Raw genomic sequence first — 19,570 nt, 5'->3', positions numbered from 1 at the left:
AACTAAAAATGATTCTCGGAGCTAAAATTAAAACAAATTTTTATGTAATTTGTTCGCCACCCCAAAAAGTTTCTGAACAAAGCAACCTTATTCCCTGACGGACTAGAAACATTAGATGGGAAAAGCTGATTCGCTTTGGCAATTAAGATTGCTGACAGTGAAAAGTATGGCATTTTAATTACTAATTATTTTAACAATTATTAGTACAGGGTGGCCCATGTAGCGTTTGCTTTTTGTCATTTTCAATGTGTCAAATATTTAGTAGAAGGTTTGCAGTTTACAAAATGGTTAAGTTTACCCTCGAAGAAAACAGGGAAATATTGATATTTTTTAGCGATCTTACGTGGGCCACCCTATATTAAGACTGCAGCAAACTTCTTTTAGTTCATAAACTAGTTGCTTAAACTAGTTAAATAAATGTCAGATTCTGCATTTTAATCTACTTCTACGACTCACCTTAAACAGAATTTCCGTGCAGTAGGCATGGCCGTGGGTAACGATCGGTTCCTCGTCTTCCCCTTTACCATTCCAGCAATCCAACTCCACACACCGACAACCGGCCAACAGTGTCTGGCGGTACATCTCAACGGAGCTCTTGCCACCGATTTGACGACCCGATAGATAGGTATTATGCGAGCTGTTTATATAGTAATGGGCCAGCGGCTGATCCATCTCCATGTAGAAGTCCAGTCGGTCCAGGAACACCGGTGCATTCTCGTCGGACATCAGATAGCGTTTGAATCCATCCAGCGACATTTGCACTTAACGTGGGCAAACCAACAATTTAATTAGTAAAACTTTTTTGAGAGACTAATCAGGCTCAAGCCTCATCATTTTTTTGCATAAAATGGAAAAAAATGTGCATTTTTAGGTGTGAATGCAGTTTTCTTGAAATTTTAATTACGAGTTCAACGAGATATCACTTCCAATATTCGGACCATTAGTTCTTAAGTTATGAGTGAAATTCGAAACATTTTACTGATCAAAAATAAGATTAGGAATTTTGCCAAAAATACGATATTTTCTTTATGTTTTTTTCTCATAACTTTACCAAAAATTGTCCTACAAGAAAATAACTTACTGAATTAAGCAGCTAACGACCTCACCTTTCCAACCATGCCACTGCTTGGCTGATTTTCGGAAAGTAATTTTTGAGCTGATTTTCACTTTTTTTGTAAGGGGTAACATCATCGTTTTTTGAGAAAAATGGCTAAAATTTCACATTTTAAACTGTGAATGCAGTTTTATTGGAATTTTAATGACGAGTTCATCGATGTATGACATTCCATACTCGGACTATGTTTGACTTTGTTGTGGGAAGAATTCTGAATGTTTTGGGGCAAAAATCAGGATTACGAGTTCTGACAGAAGAAACGATCTTTTCTAACGGGTTTATGTCCATAACTTAGCCAAAACAAGAGGCACAGCTAAGATGAAGACTGTTTTGTAAAGCTAACGACCAGAACTAACTTTCCTCATCATTCGTTAGAAGATTTTGGGAATTTCAATTTTTGGAAAAATTTTGAATTTTTGGTAAGGGGTCCCCTCATCAAAATTTGCAAAAAACTTCAACATTTGTACTTTTCAAGGTGTGAATCCAGTTTTGTTGGAAATCAAATTCCGAGCTTAGCGAGGTATGGCATTCCATATTCGGACCATTATTGGCTGAGTAATGGGAAAAATACTACCTATTTTTGGGGGGAAATCTGCATAAACCAAATTTTGCATTTTCGATAAGGGGTAACATCATAATTTTTTGTAAAAAACTGCAAAAATTTTACATTTTTAGGTGTGAATGCAGTTTTCTTGGAAATTTAATTACGAGCACGTCGAGAAATGACAATCCACTTTTGGACTATTCATTTATCGCAAAAAAATGATTATCTGAGCTTCTGCACAAAAATATGATACATTCATGGTGGCTATTTGTTACTCCTTATTGAAGTTTCATAATATTGCTAGACAACCCCCTTTACTCTATATTTATCTCAAAGAACTATTACCATTTTTCTTCTTTTCCTCTTCCAGCTCATAGTCATTGATGATCTCCGTGCAGCGTTTTTCTTCATAGAGAGGATACAGGATCTCGTTCATCCGGGGATCGCGCTGTTTGTCGTTCATAAACTGAATAAATTGCTCCAAACTTATGAAGTCCTGCTTGCCCTTGGTACTAAAAATTGAATACAAAAATGTTTTCTAACTCAACTTCTTAGAAAAAAATCTTAATTTTGTACTTACATGGAGGTGAATAGCTCCTCGATATCATTGCGGGGACAGACCTTGTGGTACAGGGCATAGAACTTGTCAAAAGTAAACTGCTCCTTGGTCATCGTGGCGTTCTTGTCGTCTGGGAGACCAGCATCCTTGATGCACGTATACACCAGCTTCTCCGTTTTGCCAGAGGCAAAGGTTTTTGCCAGCGTTTTAACCGGAATTTTGCCACTCTTCTCCACGCAGTAACTCAATCTCATCCAACTATTTTTGGATTACATAATAATTAAGAGAGGTAGAGAGGCAGCGAGTCAGTAATAATTGCACATTTGTCTCGGAATGAAACTGAGTTGTTTTTTTTTTTTTTGGGGGTGTTTTGGAAAATGCAATTAAAATGAAAATAGCAAGAGCAAACTTTTGTTAGAACAATAGACAAGAAGATAGATATTAATTATACATACCTGGAAATGGTGAGGCAAATTCTGAGTCTGATTTAAACTTAACTTGATGTGGTTAAAGTGGTTAAGCAAGATGATTGGTTATTAAAATCATAAAAGAATGATGATGAGGTAAGCACTATTTTCACTTTTTAAATGCCACTTAAAACCGTAAGTAAAATCAAATTTAATATTTCCCATTAGGAAAAAACGAAAATTTTCGATTTAATTGCCTTTGAAACTATGCCAAAGGACCGCCCCTTTCATATTCCAAAAAAAAAAAAGACCAATTTTATTTTCCTTTAACGACTGTTTAGTGAACTAAGCTGACCCCCGGTAATCGAATCAAATATTGATTAGCAATCAAGTCCAGGCTATCCATTACGCAGATGATTAACGACCTGCTCCGAAAACGGAACTCATAACTAATTGAATCAAAAGAGAGAGAGAGCGCCTCATCTCTCGCACTTGTATCCAATTTGCATTGGATCCGTATCCGTGGGATATCACCCATCCCTTGTTGTGGTTAAAGTTTAGTTTCTATTTTCGGTTTCGGTTTCGGGTCAAGTAATTGCAGTTCCCGTATGCACCGAATGACGCATAAATAATGCAATCAGAAAACAAATTGCAAACTAGGACAACTAATTTACAATACAAACATGCAACTGCCTGTTCTACGCCATGCCACGCCCACTCACGTTCCTATAACCACCATTTCCGCCTACCATTTGGCCAAGGTGTTGGCTACGTCGATGGTTAACACGGTTGTTCGTGTAGAATGCACTTTGCAACTTTTTTTGCCAGCCACCCAGCAACCAAAAGGCACCACTAAAACATTTAGTCACTGAGAGAAAATTTTCTTTAAAGATTTTTTTTCTATTAGTTTGGGTTTCCTTTCTCTGCTAACCGTTTTCTTTGATATAAACCTCTTTTTGTCAGATAATTCTAGTCTTTGTATGGTATATTGGCTATAATTTCTGTGGGTTATCCATAGAATCCTCTAACTGCTATTTCCCAGTGAACCCTTTGCAGGTGTGTGATTCCGGATGCAACACACCCATTCCCCCTTAAGCACCCTCCTTTTGAGACCCCCTAAAAACACACTCGACTGGGCAGAGCAAGGAAGAGAGAGAGCGAGGGAGACAGAGCTCACCGCAAGGCAACGCATATCCAATGAACCGCAGTTCAGTTGCCGCCTTTCATCTGCCCCATGGACATCGACCATCGACCATCGACCAACGACCATTGAATGCATTCGTTTCACTTGTCTTTTAGAAGGGAATCGAGCAAACTTTGGGCGGTTTAACCCAATTTCGGATGACGAGGCTGGAATTTTCATTGCAGTGAACATTTCATTGAGAACTCACACTTAACAAATGAAAACGAGCAATAAAAATGATTGGAAAGAAACCCATCATTTTTGAATCAATACTAACACCAGTCATTATGGTACAATTTTCTATTTCCCTGATGGGATGCAACTTTTGTTAGTGCATGAAAATGGCTTTCGTTTTGCTTTTTGCTTTTTGCATTTTGATATTTATGTTAGGACACTCATAATTTCCTTATTTTACAAAAATGTGCTTCGCATAAAGTATGAAGCCCTTTGACCAGCCAACAAACAAACAAAACACCCACGCACCCACTCTTGGATATTTTCATGATGGAAGCCATGGTGGGAAAAAGAACAGCAGCAGCAGCTCCCCCCCTTGACTGACTGCTTCTCCTTACTTTTTGTTTTTCTTTTGCTTTGGCCATTTTGTGTGTGTGGGACAGGAAATGCAAATAAAATGAATTTATTTTGTGCTAAAAGTGAGACGAAGCCATGAAGCCGTCATGAAACATGGAAACAGTACAGAGAAAAATCAACAACTATGGTTATTGGGCGGAATAGAAAGTCGAGTCCCTTGGCCATGGATCAAATTGCAGTTGGGCTTCTGACCGACCGGAGTTTAGTATTCTTTGGTATTGCGTAATCAGCAATCAGGAAATTAATAACGACCGAACGCGAGTAATTGACCCGAAAAGACCGAAAAGTCAATGAAATTTTGCGGGAGGGAAACAAGTTTTACGGATGGAATTTCAATTTCCAATTAGTCAGTTTTCTGGCATTTTTCGGAAAGAACAGAGATGAAAGATCAACTTACTATTAAGGGTAGTTATTAATTAGTGCATTAAAGGATTCACAACTATACTTACCGTACCAGGTTCCAGGATTATATTCGTTCTAGTTAACTTTAAACTTTAAACAAGCTCTTCTCTACTTTTAACTTTGTTTAGAGCAACGTTTTAAAAAGAGTTTCTTCCGATTAAAGTTCGCTTTCTAGATTTGTGTCGAACAGGTTTCAGTGTGACCTTACTTACTGTTTCATCAGATTGACGCGCGGGCACACATTTGTGGCGCGATTGTTATGCGTGATGAGACGCAAGTTCTTTTGCCAGCTCTGGGCGCGAGAGTGAGACAGTTGTATGTATATACAAACAGAGACAGAGAAAGTAGATAATCGTAAAGGATAACAACAACAACAACAGCAACAGCAACAGTAACGAGAAGAAGAAGAAGAAGAAGGAAAAGAACAAGGAGAAGAAGAAAATGAACAGCATGCAGAACAGAGAGAACGGAACAATCGATGCAATTATGTACACAGTGTAATCGAGTGAGGTGCAGCAAGTGGAATTAATGTGGCAAGGCGAAAGGACATGGGACACAGAGGACAGAGGACAGAGGACACAGGACAATGGGAACAGCCGAGGCCGTGGCAAGAACATGGATAAAGACAGAGCAAATGCGATGGAGAAGTGAGGAAAGGGTAAGGGTACGGATAAGGTTATAGGTATGGTGTAAGGGGTAAGGGGTATGGTGAGTGATAAGTGGTAAGTGGTGAGGTAAGTAGTGAACACGCCCACTTACTGTTTCCGCAGACACATCATGGGGCAGATATTGTTCGCTTTGACATTATGAGTTATTTTTCGTATGCCATCTAGCCAGATCTAAAAGAAGAGAGGAGTCGATAGAGGGATTGTGGATTTCATGGATTTTTCGACGAATGATTGAGTTTGCTGTTTTGGGGGTATGTCTTTATCAAGGGGAATCTTCTAATACAGTACAGTGTGTCTTTAAAAAACAAAAAAAAAAAAGTATTCCAAATATTTGTCAAGTTATTTGTACCACACTACGTATACGTAATATTTGCAAGTAATGCTTAAAAATGTCTTTGGCTTATTTTTGAGAAGTTTTCTTCATTAAATTTCTTAAATAATTCATTAATTTCCGTTAACTTCTATTATAAGAAACCCTAAAAACTAAAATCCGTTCGAGGTTCTCCCTACAGAGATAGTTTTTGTTTGAGAAATGTGCAGGAAATGCAGGACTTTCCAGCGATAGGGAAATGTTAATTACTGATATCTGAGCCGGTGAATATCCCTGCTTCCAGCTGTCATTTCCGCTTCCTGTCTTTGCTTACAAGCTAATATATGAAATTTGACACTTACCTTGGCTGTTGCCGCATCTGGACAAATAACATGATGATATGTTATATTGATATAGTCCGTGTTCGAGCAGATCGTCAGGGATCGCTTATCCAGTTCCGGTATATTGGTTCCATTCTTCTTAGTCACCTTATCGAGTATCTTTGGATCCTGTTTGGATAAACAATTAAAAACAAATGATATTCATTAGTTAAGCTTCTGGATATTCAAACCGCTCCCCCACCGCCACTCGGACATCATTGCGTATACGCCCCATGGCCAAGCCATTTGACTGCAATTTAGCGCATCTCGGGCAGTGTATTCAGTATCTGAATCAGCATCGCGTAACATTAATCTCCACTTGGATCATTAATCAAGGCTTGCACAGAACATTTATCAACATTTGTGCAGCATTCGCGGAGCCAAATACATTTCCCATTCTATTTTCTTCCCTTTTTTTTTTTTTTGTTTTTTTGGCCGTCAGCAACAATTAAATGTTGTGTACTTTTCTCGACCTTCTCGTTCAGCTAGCTCTAGCTTGAATTTTTTGGCCAGCATTTCAATTTAATTGCTGGCCAGTCCAATGAAATGCAATTGCGCAACTTTCTGAGCGTGAAAAAGTATGCTACAGTTATTTTCCTTTTTGTTTCTCCCGAAAACGAGTCGCAAAATTTAATATAAAATTTTGCAATAACTTTGGCAAATTGAATTATTATCCAAGAGAAAATCGTTGAATAGTGAGCACAGTTCTTGTATTTAGTTGAAAGTTTCGTTAATGGACTTATCATTAAATACAAATTGGAAAAATGATTCTTCTATCTAAGAGGGGGAATATCTCCTAAACAGCTCCTCCACCATTCATCAGATTAGTTGAGAAGCTTTTTACTTAATATAGCACTTAAACTCCACTTTAAATTCCAACCTCAAACAGTTAATTTAACCAGCTTCCACAGCACTTAAAAAGTGCAATTGTATAAAGAGAAACCTGTTGTTTACCGCCTTAAATGATGTTTCAAAGTCTTCCACTTAAGCGGTGAATTTCTGAAAGGAAATTGAATTATGCAGAGACCCCCATTGAGGATTTTTCCTCACCTCCAAAACACACACACACACACACACACACTTATATATATATAACCAACACAGGCACAATAGCTCAATCAGTTCAAGTGCAATTTGTGAGGAAAGTCGTGGGGAAGAAAGCAGCAGACTTTCGAGTGCTAAATAAGTCAGCCTTCCACGACTTTATCCCCCTGTCGCTCCTTTGAACCAAATAAAGTGAAAGCAAATGTTATAAAAGTTTTGTTCCCTTATTCTTTCTTTCATATATATATATATATATATATATATTTTCTTCAGTTTTTTTTTTTGTGTGGCACTCGCTTTGTTACGTTTGCAGAGCTTCTCGTGCATTATTGAAAAGCGCCAGCAAACTAAAAGCCAGGAAAAGTCGGGGGCAATAACGAAAAAACTGCAACCATGCTCAAATTTTTCGTTTTCAATATTTCTTTTCGGTTGTGTGTGTTACCCTCCTTCTCTTTCTCCATTCTCTCTTTTTTTTACCCCCCTTTCGAGTTTTTCCTGCGGTTTTTCTCTGCCAAACGAAGCAACTTTTAATGGTTCATTGTGCAAGGCTTTTCGTTTTGAGCACTCTGTCTCCTTCCAGCCTCTGTCTGCCCGTCTCTATCGCGCCTTAAAGTCGCACACACTTGCCCCCCTTGGTCCCTGCTTCTTGCTTCTCCTGCCTTCTTATTTCCCCTCTCTTTCTTTCATTCATTCATTTGGCTGTGTGTGTCGCTCACTGATTTAATATTGATGACCAAACATTTCAAGTGATGGCAGAGCACTAAACGCACACAAACAAACACACACGCACATACGGAAAGCTATATATACATACGAGTATACTAACAGTAAGGTAAGGTAAGGTAATTTACAATACAATTACAATTTTCAATAATAAAACAAAGTTTTCGACCAGAGCTTGATCCACCATCCATCCTTTGATTTCTGTAGAAAGCAGAGCTAATTCAAAGACAGCAAATCTTAAATTTTGTTTAGTTTTGAAATAAAACAAATAAATATTTATCTTTCTTAACTTGCTTTTAGAAAAATCTTCTCAGTGTATAAAAAAACTCACAACATTTCCCTGTTTTTTCTGTTGAAAACGTTTTGCATTTTGCGTCTGCTGCTTTTACTCAGCTGGCGTTTTCCTTTTGCCCATCTCATTTGTGGTCAACAAATTTGGCACACACACACTTACTACCCCCCACAAACACACACACACTCAGACAGATAGACCGACACACACACGCATACTGATCATTATGCGAATTTCTTGCAACTTCTGCTCTTTGGTGTTTATTTTGCATTTTAATTGAATTTGCCCGAGGACATAGAGAAGAGCAGAATCAAAGAAACACACAAAAGATGTTTAAGGGTTTGAACTAGAAGTAACCCTTTGTTAAGCTCTGACAGAGAACTGGTCAAAAAGGTTTCCCCTGTTCAAGTTCTAAGCAAATAAATGCCAAACACTGTCAGAAAATATCAGAAACTTTTCCCTTTTAAGGAAGTCAAAATGGAAAAATCTGGAACATTGCGAACATAATTTCAATCTTTTTCTTTTACTACTTTTCATAATTCCCTGACAATGAAGGACTTTTCCCCTTTTTCCCCGCCACACTTTTCAGTTCCAATTTGTTTTTAATATTTTTTTCATTCAATTTTTGGTACTCCACTGGTAGGGACATAAGCCGCTACCAGGGCAACCTGTTCATTCGATTGAATGAAGCATTAGCGGCGTCCGCACCTGGTTGCCACTTAGTAGTAGTCCCTTTCCCTCTGTCCACTTCATCACTTTCCCTTGCCAACTTTTGCCCCTCCCTACTTTCCATTTCACATTTTCCCTTAGATGCACCTGTAACCCACATGCATAATAGTCAAAGGGTTTGCCTGGGGGCTAAAAATGCAAAAATGGAGAGCAAAAAGATTCGGTATAGAGGATTGGGTTGAGGAATTTTCAGAGCTACTTACTAGAGATCACAAGGAAAGAAAACCAAAAATATGTTTAAAAGTATATAAATAATATTTCTAAGTTTTAAATATCCTGAAATTGAGGAAACTTTAAGCCCTGAAACTAGATTCTTGTATAGAAAAACTTGCTGGAAAAAAATCCAAATGTGCATCACTGAGCGTATCCTCTGGCAGTGCAGCAGGATGTGGATGGAATGGGTGTGGGATATGGCCAGGCATTCCTATAGATATGGGCAATGGGCGATGAGCAATGGGCGTTGGGCGTTGGGCTTGCCCAGTTGCCAGTTGGATGCACTCATCCGAGCCACCGTTTCAGATTCAGTTTCACTTTCACTTCCCTTTGGCCCCTCTCTCATCCCCTTACCTTTACCTCTCGGAAAAGTGTGTCAAAGGAGGGCGGCAAGGAAAACCAGAGAGTGAAACTGGACAGCAAATCTAAATTAGTTCGAGGAGTATCTGGGCAGTACCTGCATTGCCCATAAATATATATAGTATATATATATAGAAGATTATATTATATATATTTATATATACTCCCGACAATATATATAGATAGATGAATTGGCCCAAATGGTAGTTCATTTCGGGCTGTTGCTGTTCGGTCATAAATTTCATTTAGGAGACGTCGTCAGACAAACACAAATACATCACTCTATCAGTCCACCTCCCACCTTATACATATATATACATATATATCTTATATAGTATATGTACCATATGTCGGGTTAGAAGGAATAAATAAAAGGGAGGCGTGGCCAGTCGGTGACAATAAATCTAGCGCATGGAACAAATGCGTTTCGAGTCGAAGACGGCGACTTTGATCCACAAATGGCGTTGGCTGAAAACAATTGAGAGCAAAAGTGACATATTGACACATTAACCGAGCCATGCAGACACACACACAAGCACACACTCATCTATACACATACACACACACTAATACACATTCTAGTAGGCGACAGTTTTATGGCTTTGTGATAGTTCATCCTGCCAGCGAGAAAAAAGAAAATAAAGGAAAGACCAACTGCACTTAGTCAAAAGTTGGCATGAAAAGCGGGGGAAATGACGGGTAAGCTAGAGGAAAATGTGGAAAAATAGGCAATGAAAATAAAGGGAGACAGGTGTCAGAGAATAAAAACAGAGAAAAAACAAATCAAAAATATCGAAAAACAGTATTTAAATTAAAGATTTTTGCTAAAAATTCCCCATTAAACTTATTAAATTTTAAAGCCATTCAGAGATTATTCAATTCCATATTTAATTTACTATTTAATTTATTTGAAAATAACCATTAAATGTGCTTTATTATTGTCAGTAAATCGACTAATTGAATGGCGTAATAAAATGGATTAAAATCTATTTTTCTAAGGCCAACATTTTACACAAAAATCTCCAATTTATTGCGATTTAAAATGGAATATGTGTGGGTGGGGAAAAAGAAAAATAATTCATTGGCAGGAAATTGATTTTTGGATAGGCTATCCCTCGCTCGGCGACTCCCACAAAAGCCTTTCAAATCTATTTCATTGCTAACAAATAAATTTCACAATTTTTAGGGCTTGAAATGCTTTTGTTTTTGGCCAACAATCATAGGGGAAAAAAACTTGATTTATGGCGATATTTTTAAATATTTAAACTAACACGAAGGGAAAAGAATTTTATTTCTGATATTTAGAAAGTTTTATGTAAAAAAGAGTCTCCACTCACCCTTGGTGTTCCTCCCGCACGAATGTCGCTCACTTGACACAGCTCAATGACATCGCCATCCTGCAGAAAGTAAATAAATTTCTTATTAGAAACTAAGCTAAACACTAAGTTAATGTTTATCTCTTTAAATTTAGAAATCTAACAAAAAGAAAGCTTAAAAATCATAAAATAAATGCCATTTAATGACTAACTTACCCGACCCTCGCTTTTCCAATAAAGGAAAAATCCATATTCATCGACCTTGAAAAGGGCATCGCGCTCAAAGTCATTCTCTTTGGTTTCCTTCTCGTTCTCAAACCACCGATCGAACACACAGCCCGTGGTCAATTCCGGTGGAACCGGAATGATCCAATCGAACTCGTACTTCTTGGTCATTATTGCTCACTGGATGATGCTATGTTAGCCACTTCCGTTTCCGTTTCCGTTTCCTTTAACGCTTCCGTTACTGTTTCCGTTTCCGTTGCCGTTGCCGCTGACGCTACCACTTCCTTTGCCCTGCACATGCGATATATATATATATATTTATATATATCTCAAATCCAGATCTAGATCTGTCTCTCAGCTTACTCTCTCCTTTCTTCCTTGGCTCAAAGGTTTCGGGACATATTATAATACTGGCACTAACTTATCGTTTGTCCTCCAAACGGACGTGTGTATGTGTGTGTGTGTGCTTGTGTTTGTGTTTTTTTTTTTATATACAATTGCATTTATTGTAGGATCACATGGTCCGTTTTCCGTTTCCGGTTTGTGTTTTAAATACTTGGCCTGGGCAAGACCAGCTGCACTTCTGCCAGGACCTCGAAACGGCGCGTTTCCTTTTATCCAAAAACAAACCTTCGACTCAGCTGCAAATGGAAAAACAGAGATTTTTAGACATTAGAAGTGACAGGCACAACGGGTTTCGGGTTCAAGTACTCCTGAAATAATAATTGTGCGGTTTGCCGCAAGCAAAATGAAGACATGGACATGGCTACACTGAAGGTAAACAGCGTAATGTCGATTAAGACTAAAAAACTTAACTAGTTTGAGGGGAATTTTTAAGGGAAAGAACTTTAGAAGCTTGTAGATTGGAGTTCTGATAAACTATTTGCAAAGGAGACTTGCTTTTTTTGATATTTATTTAGTTTTATATTCATTTTTTAACTTCCTCCAATCTTTTCTCAAAGTGCATTGTGAAAAAAAAGGGAAACCAGGAGCCGAACAGCTTGACTGGTCATTTTACAAAAGAAAATTCAAGAGAATGCATTTGTTTGGCCCCCAATGTCCATCAAGGCTTAGCTCTTAGTGCATCCTGTAATTTCGAATTTCGATTTGTGGCCAAATATCTACAAGAGAGATACAGAGAGAGAGTGTCTGTGCCAGCTCCTTCATTAATTATCCAAGAAATGCCATTTTCAACATCCAAAACTAAAGACAGCACTTAGGCTGCCCTTGAAAATGAAATGATTCCCCCCGTATTTCGATAAGCTTTTAATATCAAATGTCAATCTTAATGGCATAAACTGGTAGTAATTCTTTAAGCGATCAAGCAAAGGGAATGCCTTTCTTATACATTTTTTATAAATATTTAAATAATTTAAATTGCCATCCAGAATGTGGACAATCAACAGGAATGTATTCGCAAATCGCCTGGCAATTTGCAAACAATTTTCCTATAAATTTTAACGAGTTTCTCCCTTTAAGAGAGCAAACAAAAAAAGGAAAAACTTCCAAATTAAATTAGCATTCGAATGGAACTAATTTCGCACACACAAATCCGCTTGCCAATTTGCAATCTGCAGACACTTTATGAGCTTGACACAATTTTCAAAAAAAAAAAGCGAAACAAAAACAAAAATCCACTTTAAAGTTGAGCGAAAAAACTTTACCCGAGACTTGAGATTTATGCAAATTATCAAACAAGGACTAGGCAGGATCACAAGAATGTTATTAGAGACAGGCAAGTTTGTGATATTTACGGAACAGTTAGTTAGACACGAATCCGGCTGATAGCTGACAGACAACTAACTAAGAACTAACATCGAATCGTTGCAGCCGGAAGCCAAGAAACATTGAAAAACTAAGACTAATGGAATTAGCGAGTGACGACATTGCCAGGGCCATGGCCACAGGTTCTGTTTTTTTTTTCGCTGCGATTCGATTTTGCGGCACTTTGGGGACTTCCCGTCCATTCGCCATCTTAACATCATCAGCCAAAAGCCATCCCCTCTATAGTTACCCAAACCAGCACCCAACCCACGCCTCCCTCACCTTCTCACTATCCACTACCCACCCACACCACGACGAAAACCATGGCCATGGCCTCGTGCACCTGACTTTGATTCCAATTCGGGGACACAACTCAAGTGGCTGGCATTTTCACAGCTGCTTGTTGCTGTACTTTACATTGTTGGCTTTTCAATTTAGCTACACGTTAAGAAAAAACAAAAAAAAACACGTTCTAGTTTAGATTTTTACTACCTAGAATAACTATAAAATAGAAATTAAGTAGGTTTTGTTATGTTACTAACAAGTCACGTTTTAGTGCGCTGCCCTGCGAGGCTTTGTTGTTTTCTTTAGTTTTAGTTTTTAGTTTTTAAGATAAGACATTCCAAAACTGTAGCTAAAGTTAAGATAAGACTAAGATTAAGATAAGACATTCTTAAACTGTAGCTAAAGTTAACTTGTAACTGTCGTAGTTTCGCTTTTCTACTTAAAAACAGCAATGAAAAGAATTAATAGCATATCCCAAAAAGCAAAACATTTCTCTCTCTGTATCTTATAGCTCACCGTCTTGGCTCCCTTTTTTTTTATTTATTTTACTTTTTATTTATATGCATGTATATAGTCTGTGACAGACGCTCTTCACGGGTGTCGGAGTCCTTTGTGTGACATTTATATATATATATAAAGCTGACTGATTACTCGGTGCCCCGTGATTTCTTCCGCTTTCCATTCTGTTTTTTTTTTTTTATATTTCGACGGCGCTGTCGTGTTACACATGACTTCAAATTCAATGAGCTGCGAAATTTCGCTCATTGTTAAACTTGGAGAGCTCGTTAGCCAGACTCACACACAAACACACACACACTCACAAACAACCGCACAGCCAGGACTCTAAATAAAAGCGTTAAAAAAAAAAATAAGGGAAAAACTGAAAATACTTTCACGCCCGCTCCACGAATGTTTAATGAATTTACGCTCTTTGCGCTTTTGAACTTTCGGGCGGGCGAATTAGCAAAGAAAGGAAGCGCCAAGGACAAAGGATCAAAATGGAGGAAGGTGCTCGAGGACAAACAAGGATGCCACCGTCAATGTACTCCGCTTTAAGTGAGCTGCCATTAATAGTTAACTCTTAGCAATCAGCATTGTGAGCGGAAATTAAGTTATTTACATGTCAGACTTAGGTATTGGATATTTATTATTATTATATAATTATTATTCTTTTACTTCATTTCACCAAATGTGAATATTTGTCTATGAATTTAAACTGATTTCCATGGAAAAATATTTAGTATTTTGTTCATAACAAAAGAAATAATAGTCGGAATGTGGATTGCCAAACCTCGCTGAGTTCGTGATTAAATTTCCAAAAAAAAAAACTGAATTCACACCTAAAAATGTAAGATTTTTGCAGTTTTTTACAAAAAATGATGATGTTACCCCTTATCGAAAATGCGAAATTTGGTTTAAGCAGATTTCCACCCAAAAATGGGTAGTATTTTTCCCATTACTCAGCCAATAATGGTCCGAATATGGAATGTCATACCTCGATAAGCTCGGAATTTGATTTCCAACAAAACTGCATTCACACCTTGAAAAGTACAAATTTTGAAGTTTTTCGCCAATTTTGATGATGTTGATGATGAGATGACCCCTTACAAAAAAGTCATCATTTTTCCGAAAATTAAAATCCCAAATCTTCTAACGAATGATGAGGAAAGTTAGTTCTGGTCGTTAGCTTTGCAAAACAGTCTTCATCTTAGCTGTGCCTCTTGTTTTGGCTAAGTTATGGACATAAACCCGTTAGAAAAGATCGCTTCTTCTGTCAGAACTCGTAATCCTGATTTTTGCCCCAAAAACATTCAGAATTCTTCCCACAACAAAGTCAAACTTAGTCCGAGTATAGAATGTCATACATCGATGAACTCGTCATTAAAATTCCAACAAAACTGCATTCACAGTTTAAAATGTGAAATTTTAGCCATTTTTCGAAAAAAATGATGATGTTACCCCTTGCAAAAAAAGTGAAAATCGGCTCAAAAATTATTTTCCGAAAATCAGCCAAGCAGTGACATGGTTGGAAAGGTGAGGTCGTTAGCTGCTCAAATCAGTTAGTAATTTTCTTATAGGACAATTTTCAGTCAAGTTATGAGAAAAAAACATAAAGAAAATATCGTATTTTTGCCAAAATTCCTGATCTCATTTTTGATCAATAATATATTCCAAAAAAATAAGTTCGAAATTTGCAAAATTTTGAGATCCCTTTATTATGTTTCCACTAGAATGGCTCGAATAAATCGTAAATTTAATCGCGGCCATTAAAGTGCCGGGTGCCAGGTTATAAAGCCATACACTACAGCATCCCCTTCACTCGCTCAAACCACTCGAACACAACACTTTTCGCGAAATCGAAGCACTTGAATTCATCTTTCACCGGCGACCATTAAATGCAGATACCAAAAGGGAAAACTTGAGCATGGCAAAGAGTGGAGAGAAAGGAAAATAAGTGGGTGTTGCGAGGAGGGGGGGGGGCTAAAGGAAAGAACAACACGAAGGGAAATCAAATCGTCCTTCTATGCAGAGAGAACGAGAAAGAGCACCTCTAGTTTTCCCTTCCAGAAGTTTTGTGTGTGAAGGAGTGTATGACAACGGTCCTTTTGCTTTCTTTTTTTTCCTGCTGGTTTTATTTTATTTTATTATTTTTTGTTTTTTTTTTTTTTGTGCCAAGTGCCACGCCTTCAACACCTGCGCGTCCCCATCCCAGGATTCGAGTGGAAATTCGGCTCACAGTTCGAAGGTTCTCGTGGGTTGAAAAGAGGTTCCCATATCCCGTGTCTCGTGTCCCCTTTCCCGTTTCCCGTTTCCCGTTTCTCGACTTTCCGGGTTACAGAGTAAAAATAACTTGCATAAACTTTCCCTCAAAGGACACACACGTACGCCGAGAAGTGTGCTACAAATATGCTCATTACGTGCGCGCCAAGTGGCAGCCTCAACCCCAAAGGACAAACCAGCCAACCTACCACGACCCCCCTCCAACGCTCTACCACCCACTACTTATACACCAGTGCCCCCCCCTCTCTCGTGCCCTGCCCTACCATCGTCCTTTTTTCCAGCGACAATTGCTCAATTTATTATTGCATACTTTGCGGCCATAAAACTTGGCTGGCATCCTTTGCCATCCTTTCGCGGCTTCTGTTGCATGTACTTATAGATAGATCTATGGGGAATACATATAGCTATACTGTACTATATACCTATATATATATATATATAGATTTATCACATATGTATATGCAACGTTGGGCTACAGGTGTGTGGTTGTAAGTGCCATAACTATAGGCAATTTAGAGGCATTTATGGTTTTGATAGCTTTTTGGACTTTTTGCAAATTTAAGAACTGTCTTGCAAAAGTTGAAGTAAGATAGACTAGATTTTAAAGGTGAGTATGAGAGCTTTTAGTAGTAGTAGTAGTGGCCCACGGAAGATTTGCGTTTTTAAATCGCTATAAAAATTTGAATATTTCCCTGTTTCCTTCGAGCGAAGACTTAACCATTTCCTAAACTACAAACCTTCTACTAAATATCTGACATATTGACAATGACAAAAAGCAAATGCTACATGGGCCACCCTGTACTATTAATTGTTAAAATAATTAGTAATTAAAATGCCATACTTTTCCATAGCTTTTCCCATCTAATGTATACAGTTCGTCAGGGAATAAGGTTGCTTTGTTCAGAAACATTTTGGGGTGGTGAACAAATTACATAAAAATTTGTTTTAATTTTAGCTCCGAGAATCATTTTTAGTTTTAGTTTTGCAAAAAGGTTGGAAAACCATATTAATAAGTTTAAACTTTTCACCAGTTATTGCTTTTCCGGTCATGAATTTGTTTTTCAGATTCATTCCAAACTATTCTTAGTTGTAAAATTCCAAACTATGCTTTGTTGTAAAATTACTGGAAAATTCTAATAAAATTCAATTTAAATACATTTTGCAGGACTGCATCCAGGCGATTGCGGACTGCGCCTTCGTGTCGTCTGAGTACCCAGTCATCCTGTCCTTCGAGAACCACTGCAACCGTGCCCAGCAATACAAGTTGGCCAAATACTGTGATGACTTCTTTGGCGATCTGTTGCTAAAGGAGCCGCTTTCAGATCACCCGGTAAGTGATGATTATATTGAAAACTGATATACTTTAATTGATAATAAATAACTTTAATGGCCAACGAAACAAGAGTATTAACGGCTTAAAATTTATGCATTTCGCTACTCAGTTTGTTTTTCAGATTAAAACATTAAAATACTATGAACCTGGATTATTGTTTTATATGTTTGCCATCGTATCTGCCATGATTTAAATATCTTTTTCATCTGCTTGCCTCTCTCTCTCTCTCTCTGCCCAAAGCTAATGTAGTTTTTATGAATATGTTTCTCTGTTTAATGCCCTATAAAGTTGTAGATATTTTTCCCATACCTCATTGTTTTTTTTGTTTCTTTCTTTAAATTGAAGTTTTTACTAGTCGTTGTCATTGCTATTGTTGGTCTTATTGTTATGGTTGTAACAATTGTTGATACAGCTTTTATGGCTGTATGGCATTTTTTTCTGTTTTTCTGTTTTCTGTTTTTCTGGCTTTTCATTGCAATATCTGGGTATCTGTAAACAATGTTGGTATTGCAGTTATTAAAATTGCTTTTGTCGTCGGCAAGGTTACTGCAATATGCAGTCAGTTTTCTATAGCTTTTCTAGTTTTGATCAGACTTTCTAAGCTATAACTTAAGTTAGTTGCTAGTAAAAGAAAAAAAAACCTTCTCTGCAGTTAGTCCTTCCTATTAACTCAATATGTTGGCAGCAGTGTTTTGACCATTGTTGCTGCTCTTCGGCCATTACACTTACCAAATTGAATTTGCTGGCCATACAATATTTGTGAAATTGGCATTTAAATATTTGATGAGACAAGCAAAGGGAAATGCGCAGCGAATCGCAGGTAGTAAAATATTTGAGTGTCTGCTTTTCTTTTTTCTGTTTTTTTTTGGGTGCTAGCCAAAAGGGAGAAATAAGGCAGCCGATTCGAACAGTGAACACTGATTGCACAAATGAAATATTGAGGGATGTGTGAAAGGGAGGTGGCGATGGTAGAGCTGGTAGAGTGAGTTTCAAAGGGGTCATACAACTTGACCTTGCTGGCGCCGGGCATCCATCAAAATTGATGGCACTGCACACACTCGCCTCATGCAGCCAGTTGGTCAATCAATCAAGCGCCCCGCTCAATTACATCAATCAAGCGAGAAAGGTAATCCAAAACCGAAAACCAAATGGGTTTTTTCTTCTCCTTCTCCTTCTCCTGCTCCTGTTCCTTTTTTGTCTTCCTCTCTTCTTGACTTGACTTGACTTTGAGGGCCAAAAGTAATTACGTCTGATAAACAAGTCCTCTATTATTGTATGCACAAATTGAAATGGCATGTGTGCCCGAAGAGTAAGAGATGGCTTAAACTGACCGAGAAAGAGATGGCCCAAACTGACCAAGAAAAAGATGGCCCAAACTGACCGAGAAACAGAGCAGAGACGGAGGTGGTGTCTAAGGGTAGTGCTGAATGCTAAGGACTAACTAAAAAGTGAAATAAATAAACAGGAAATATGCCAAATAACTTCACAAATTACCAAAGCACACATCCACAATTTTTCCTATTCAAATTTTGAGTTATTTCTCTTTCAGTTTTTCGGTGGAAATTGCATACTTTCCTGATTGCCAAGTGAACAATTTTTCGTTTAATTAAGGCAAGCAAATGCCCACACATTTATATATTTATTTTGCCAAATGAATCCTGCATATGCAGAATGTGCTGGCAAAGAGCGGATTTCATTTGCTTTCTGCTTAATTTTCAACTGATATGTTTGCCATTTTCTATCGAAATTCATATTTATATTGTGGCTTTGAAAGACTCTTAAATGCCATTCATTTGTGGTATTCAATGGAAATAAATTCTTTTCCCAGCACAAAGGCGTTCCTTTATTTTTACCAAATAACTATGAAACTTCTCAATAATATTCATTTCATTTAAGTTTACTTCTCTGTAGTTAACTTTAGTCAAAGTAATAATGAAATCAAAATAAAAACCTATAGGGTGGCCCACGTAAGTTTGGCGTTTTAAAATCGCTATAGAAACTTAACCATTTCGTAAAACGCAAACCTTCTACTAAATATCTGACGCATTAACAATGACATTTGAAATGTCAAACTCAAAACTATTGATAGTTCAAAAAGCAAACGTTACATAGGCCACCCTATAGAACCCATGTTCTTAATTAATCCCAACCAATCCGTATCATTATTGACACTAAGCCACTTGTATGCTTTGACTATCATTTACCACCAACGCACACACCCACACTCCTGCCACACATAGATCTACACCCAGGTGACCCTGGCGTATACGTGATGTGTGGGAATATGCAAAGTTCTGGGCCAAGAAACTCGCTTAGGCACGCACCATCCGTCAAAAAAAAAATGAAA

The 19,570-nt window shown here is 37.8% G+C and overlaps 1 protein-coding gene across 5 annotated transcripts in view; it reads right to left on the bottom strand.

The window, feature by feature from the left end:
- Positions 1-19,570, bottom strand: part of LOC108103530 (1-phosphatidylinositol 4,5-bisphosphate phosphodiesterase) — a 50,697-nt gene that overhangs the window by 7,311 nt on the left and 23,816 nt on the right. The window contains exons 1-9 of one of the 5 annotated variants that reach the window (XM_017209057.2): positions 12,725-12,868; positions 11,424-11,701; positions 11,052-11,351; positions 10,857-10,916; positions 6,141-6,287; positions 5,013-5,092; positions 2,239-2,475; positions 2,004-2,170; positions 457-761 (exon numbers count right to left, since the gene is read on the bottom strand). In XM_017209057.2, the coding sequence (XP_017064546.2) occupies positions 457-761; positions 2,004-2,170; positions 2,239-2,475; positions 5,013-5,092; positions 6,141-6,287; positions 10,857-10,916; positions 11,052-11,231 (1,176 nt within the window). In that variant the 5' untranslated portion in view covers positions 11,232-11,351; positions 11,424-11,701; positions 12,725-12,868. Of the gene's footprint in view, positions 1-456; positions 762-2,003; positions 2,171-2,238; positions 2,476-5,012; positions 5,093-5,559; positions 5,640-6,140; positions 6,288-10,856; positions 10,917-11,051; positions 11,702-12,724; positions 12,869-19,570 lie in introns of those variants that run through there. The other 4 variants (XM_017209058.2, XM_017209056.2, XM_017209054.2 and 1 more) reach the window with 4 other exon arrangements.

The sequence above is a fragment of the Drosophila eugracilis genome, unplaced genomic scaffold, assembly GCF_018153835.1.
Source record: "Drosophila eugracilis isolate 14026-0451.02 unplaced genomic scaffold, ASM1815383v1 contig_2147, whole genome shotgun sequence".
Classification (NCBI taxonomy): Eukaryota; Metazoa; Arthropoda; class Insecta; order Diptera; family Drosophilidae; genus Drosophila; species Drosophila eugracilis.
Note: the sequence above shows the minus strand (reverse complement) of the source record. Positions and strands in the feature narration are given on the sequence as shown.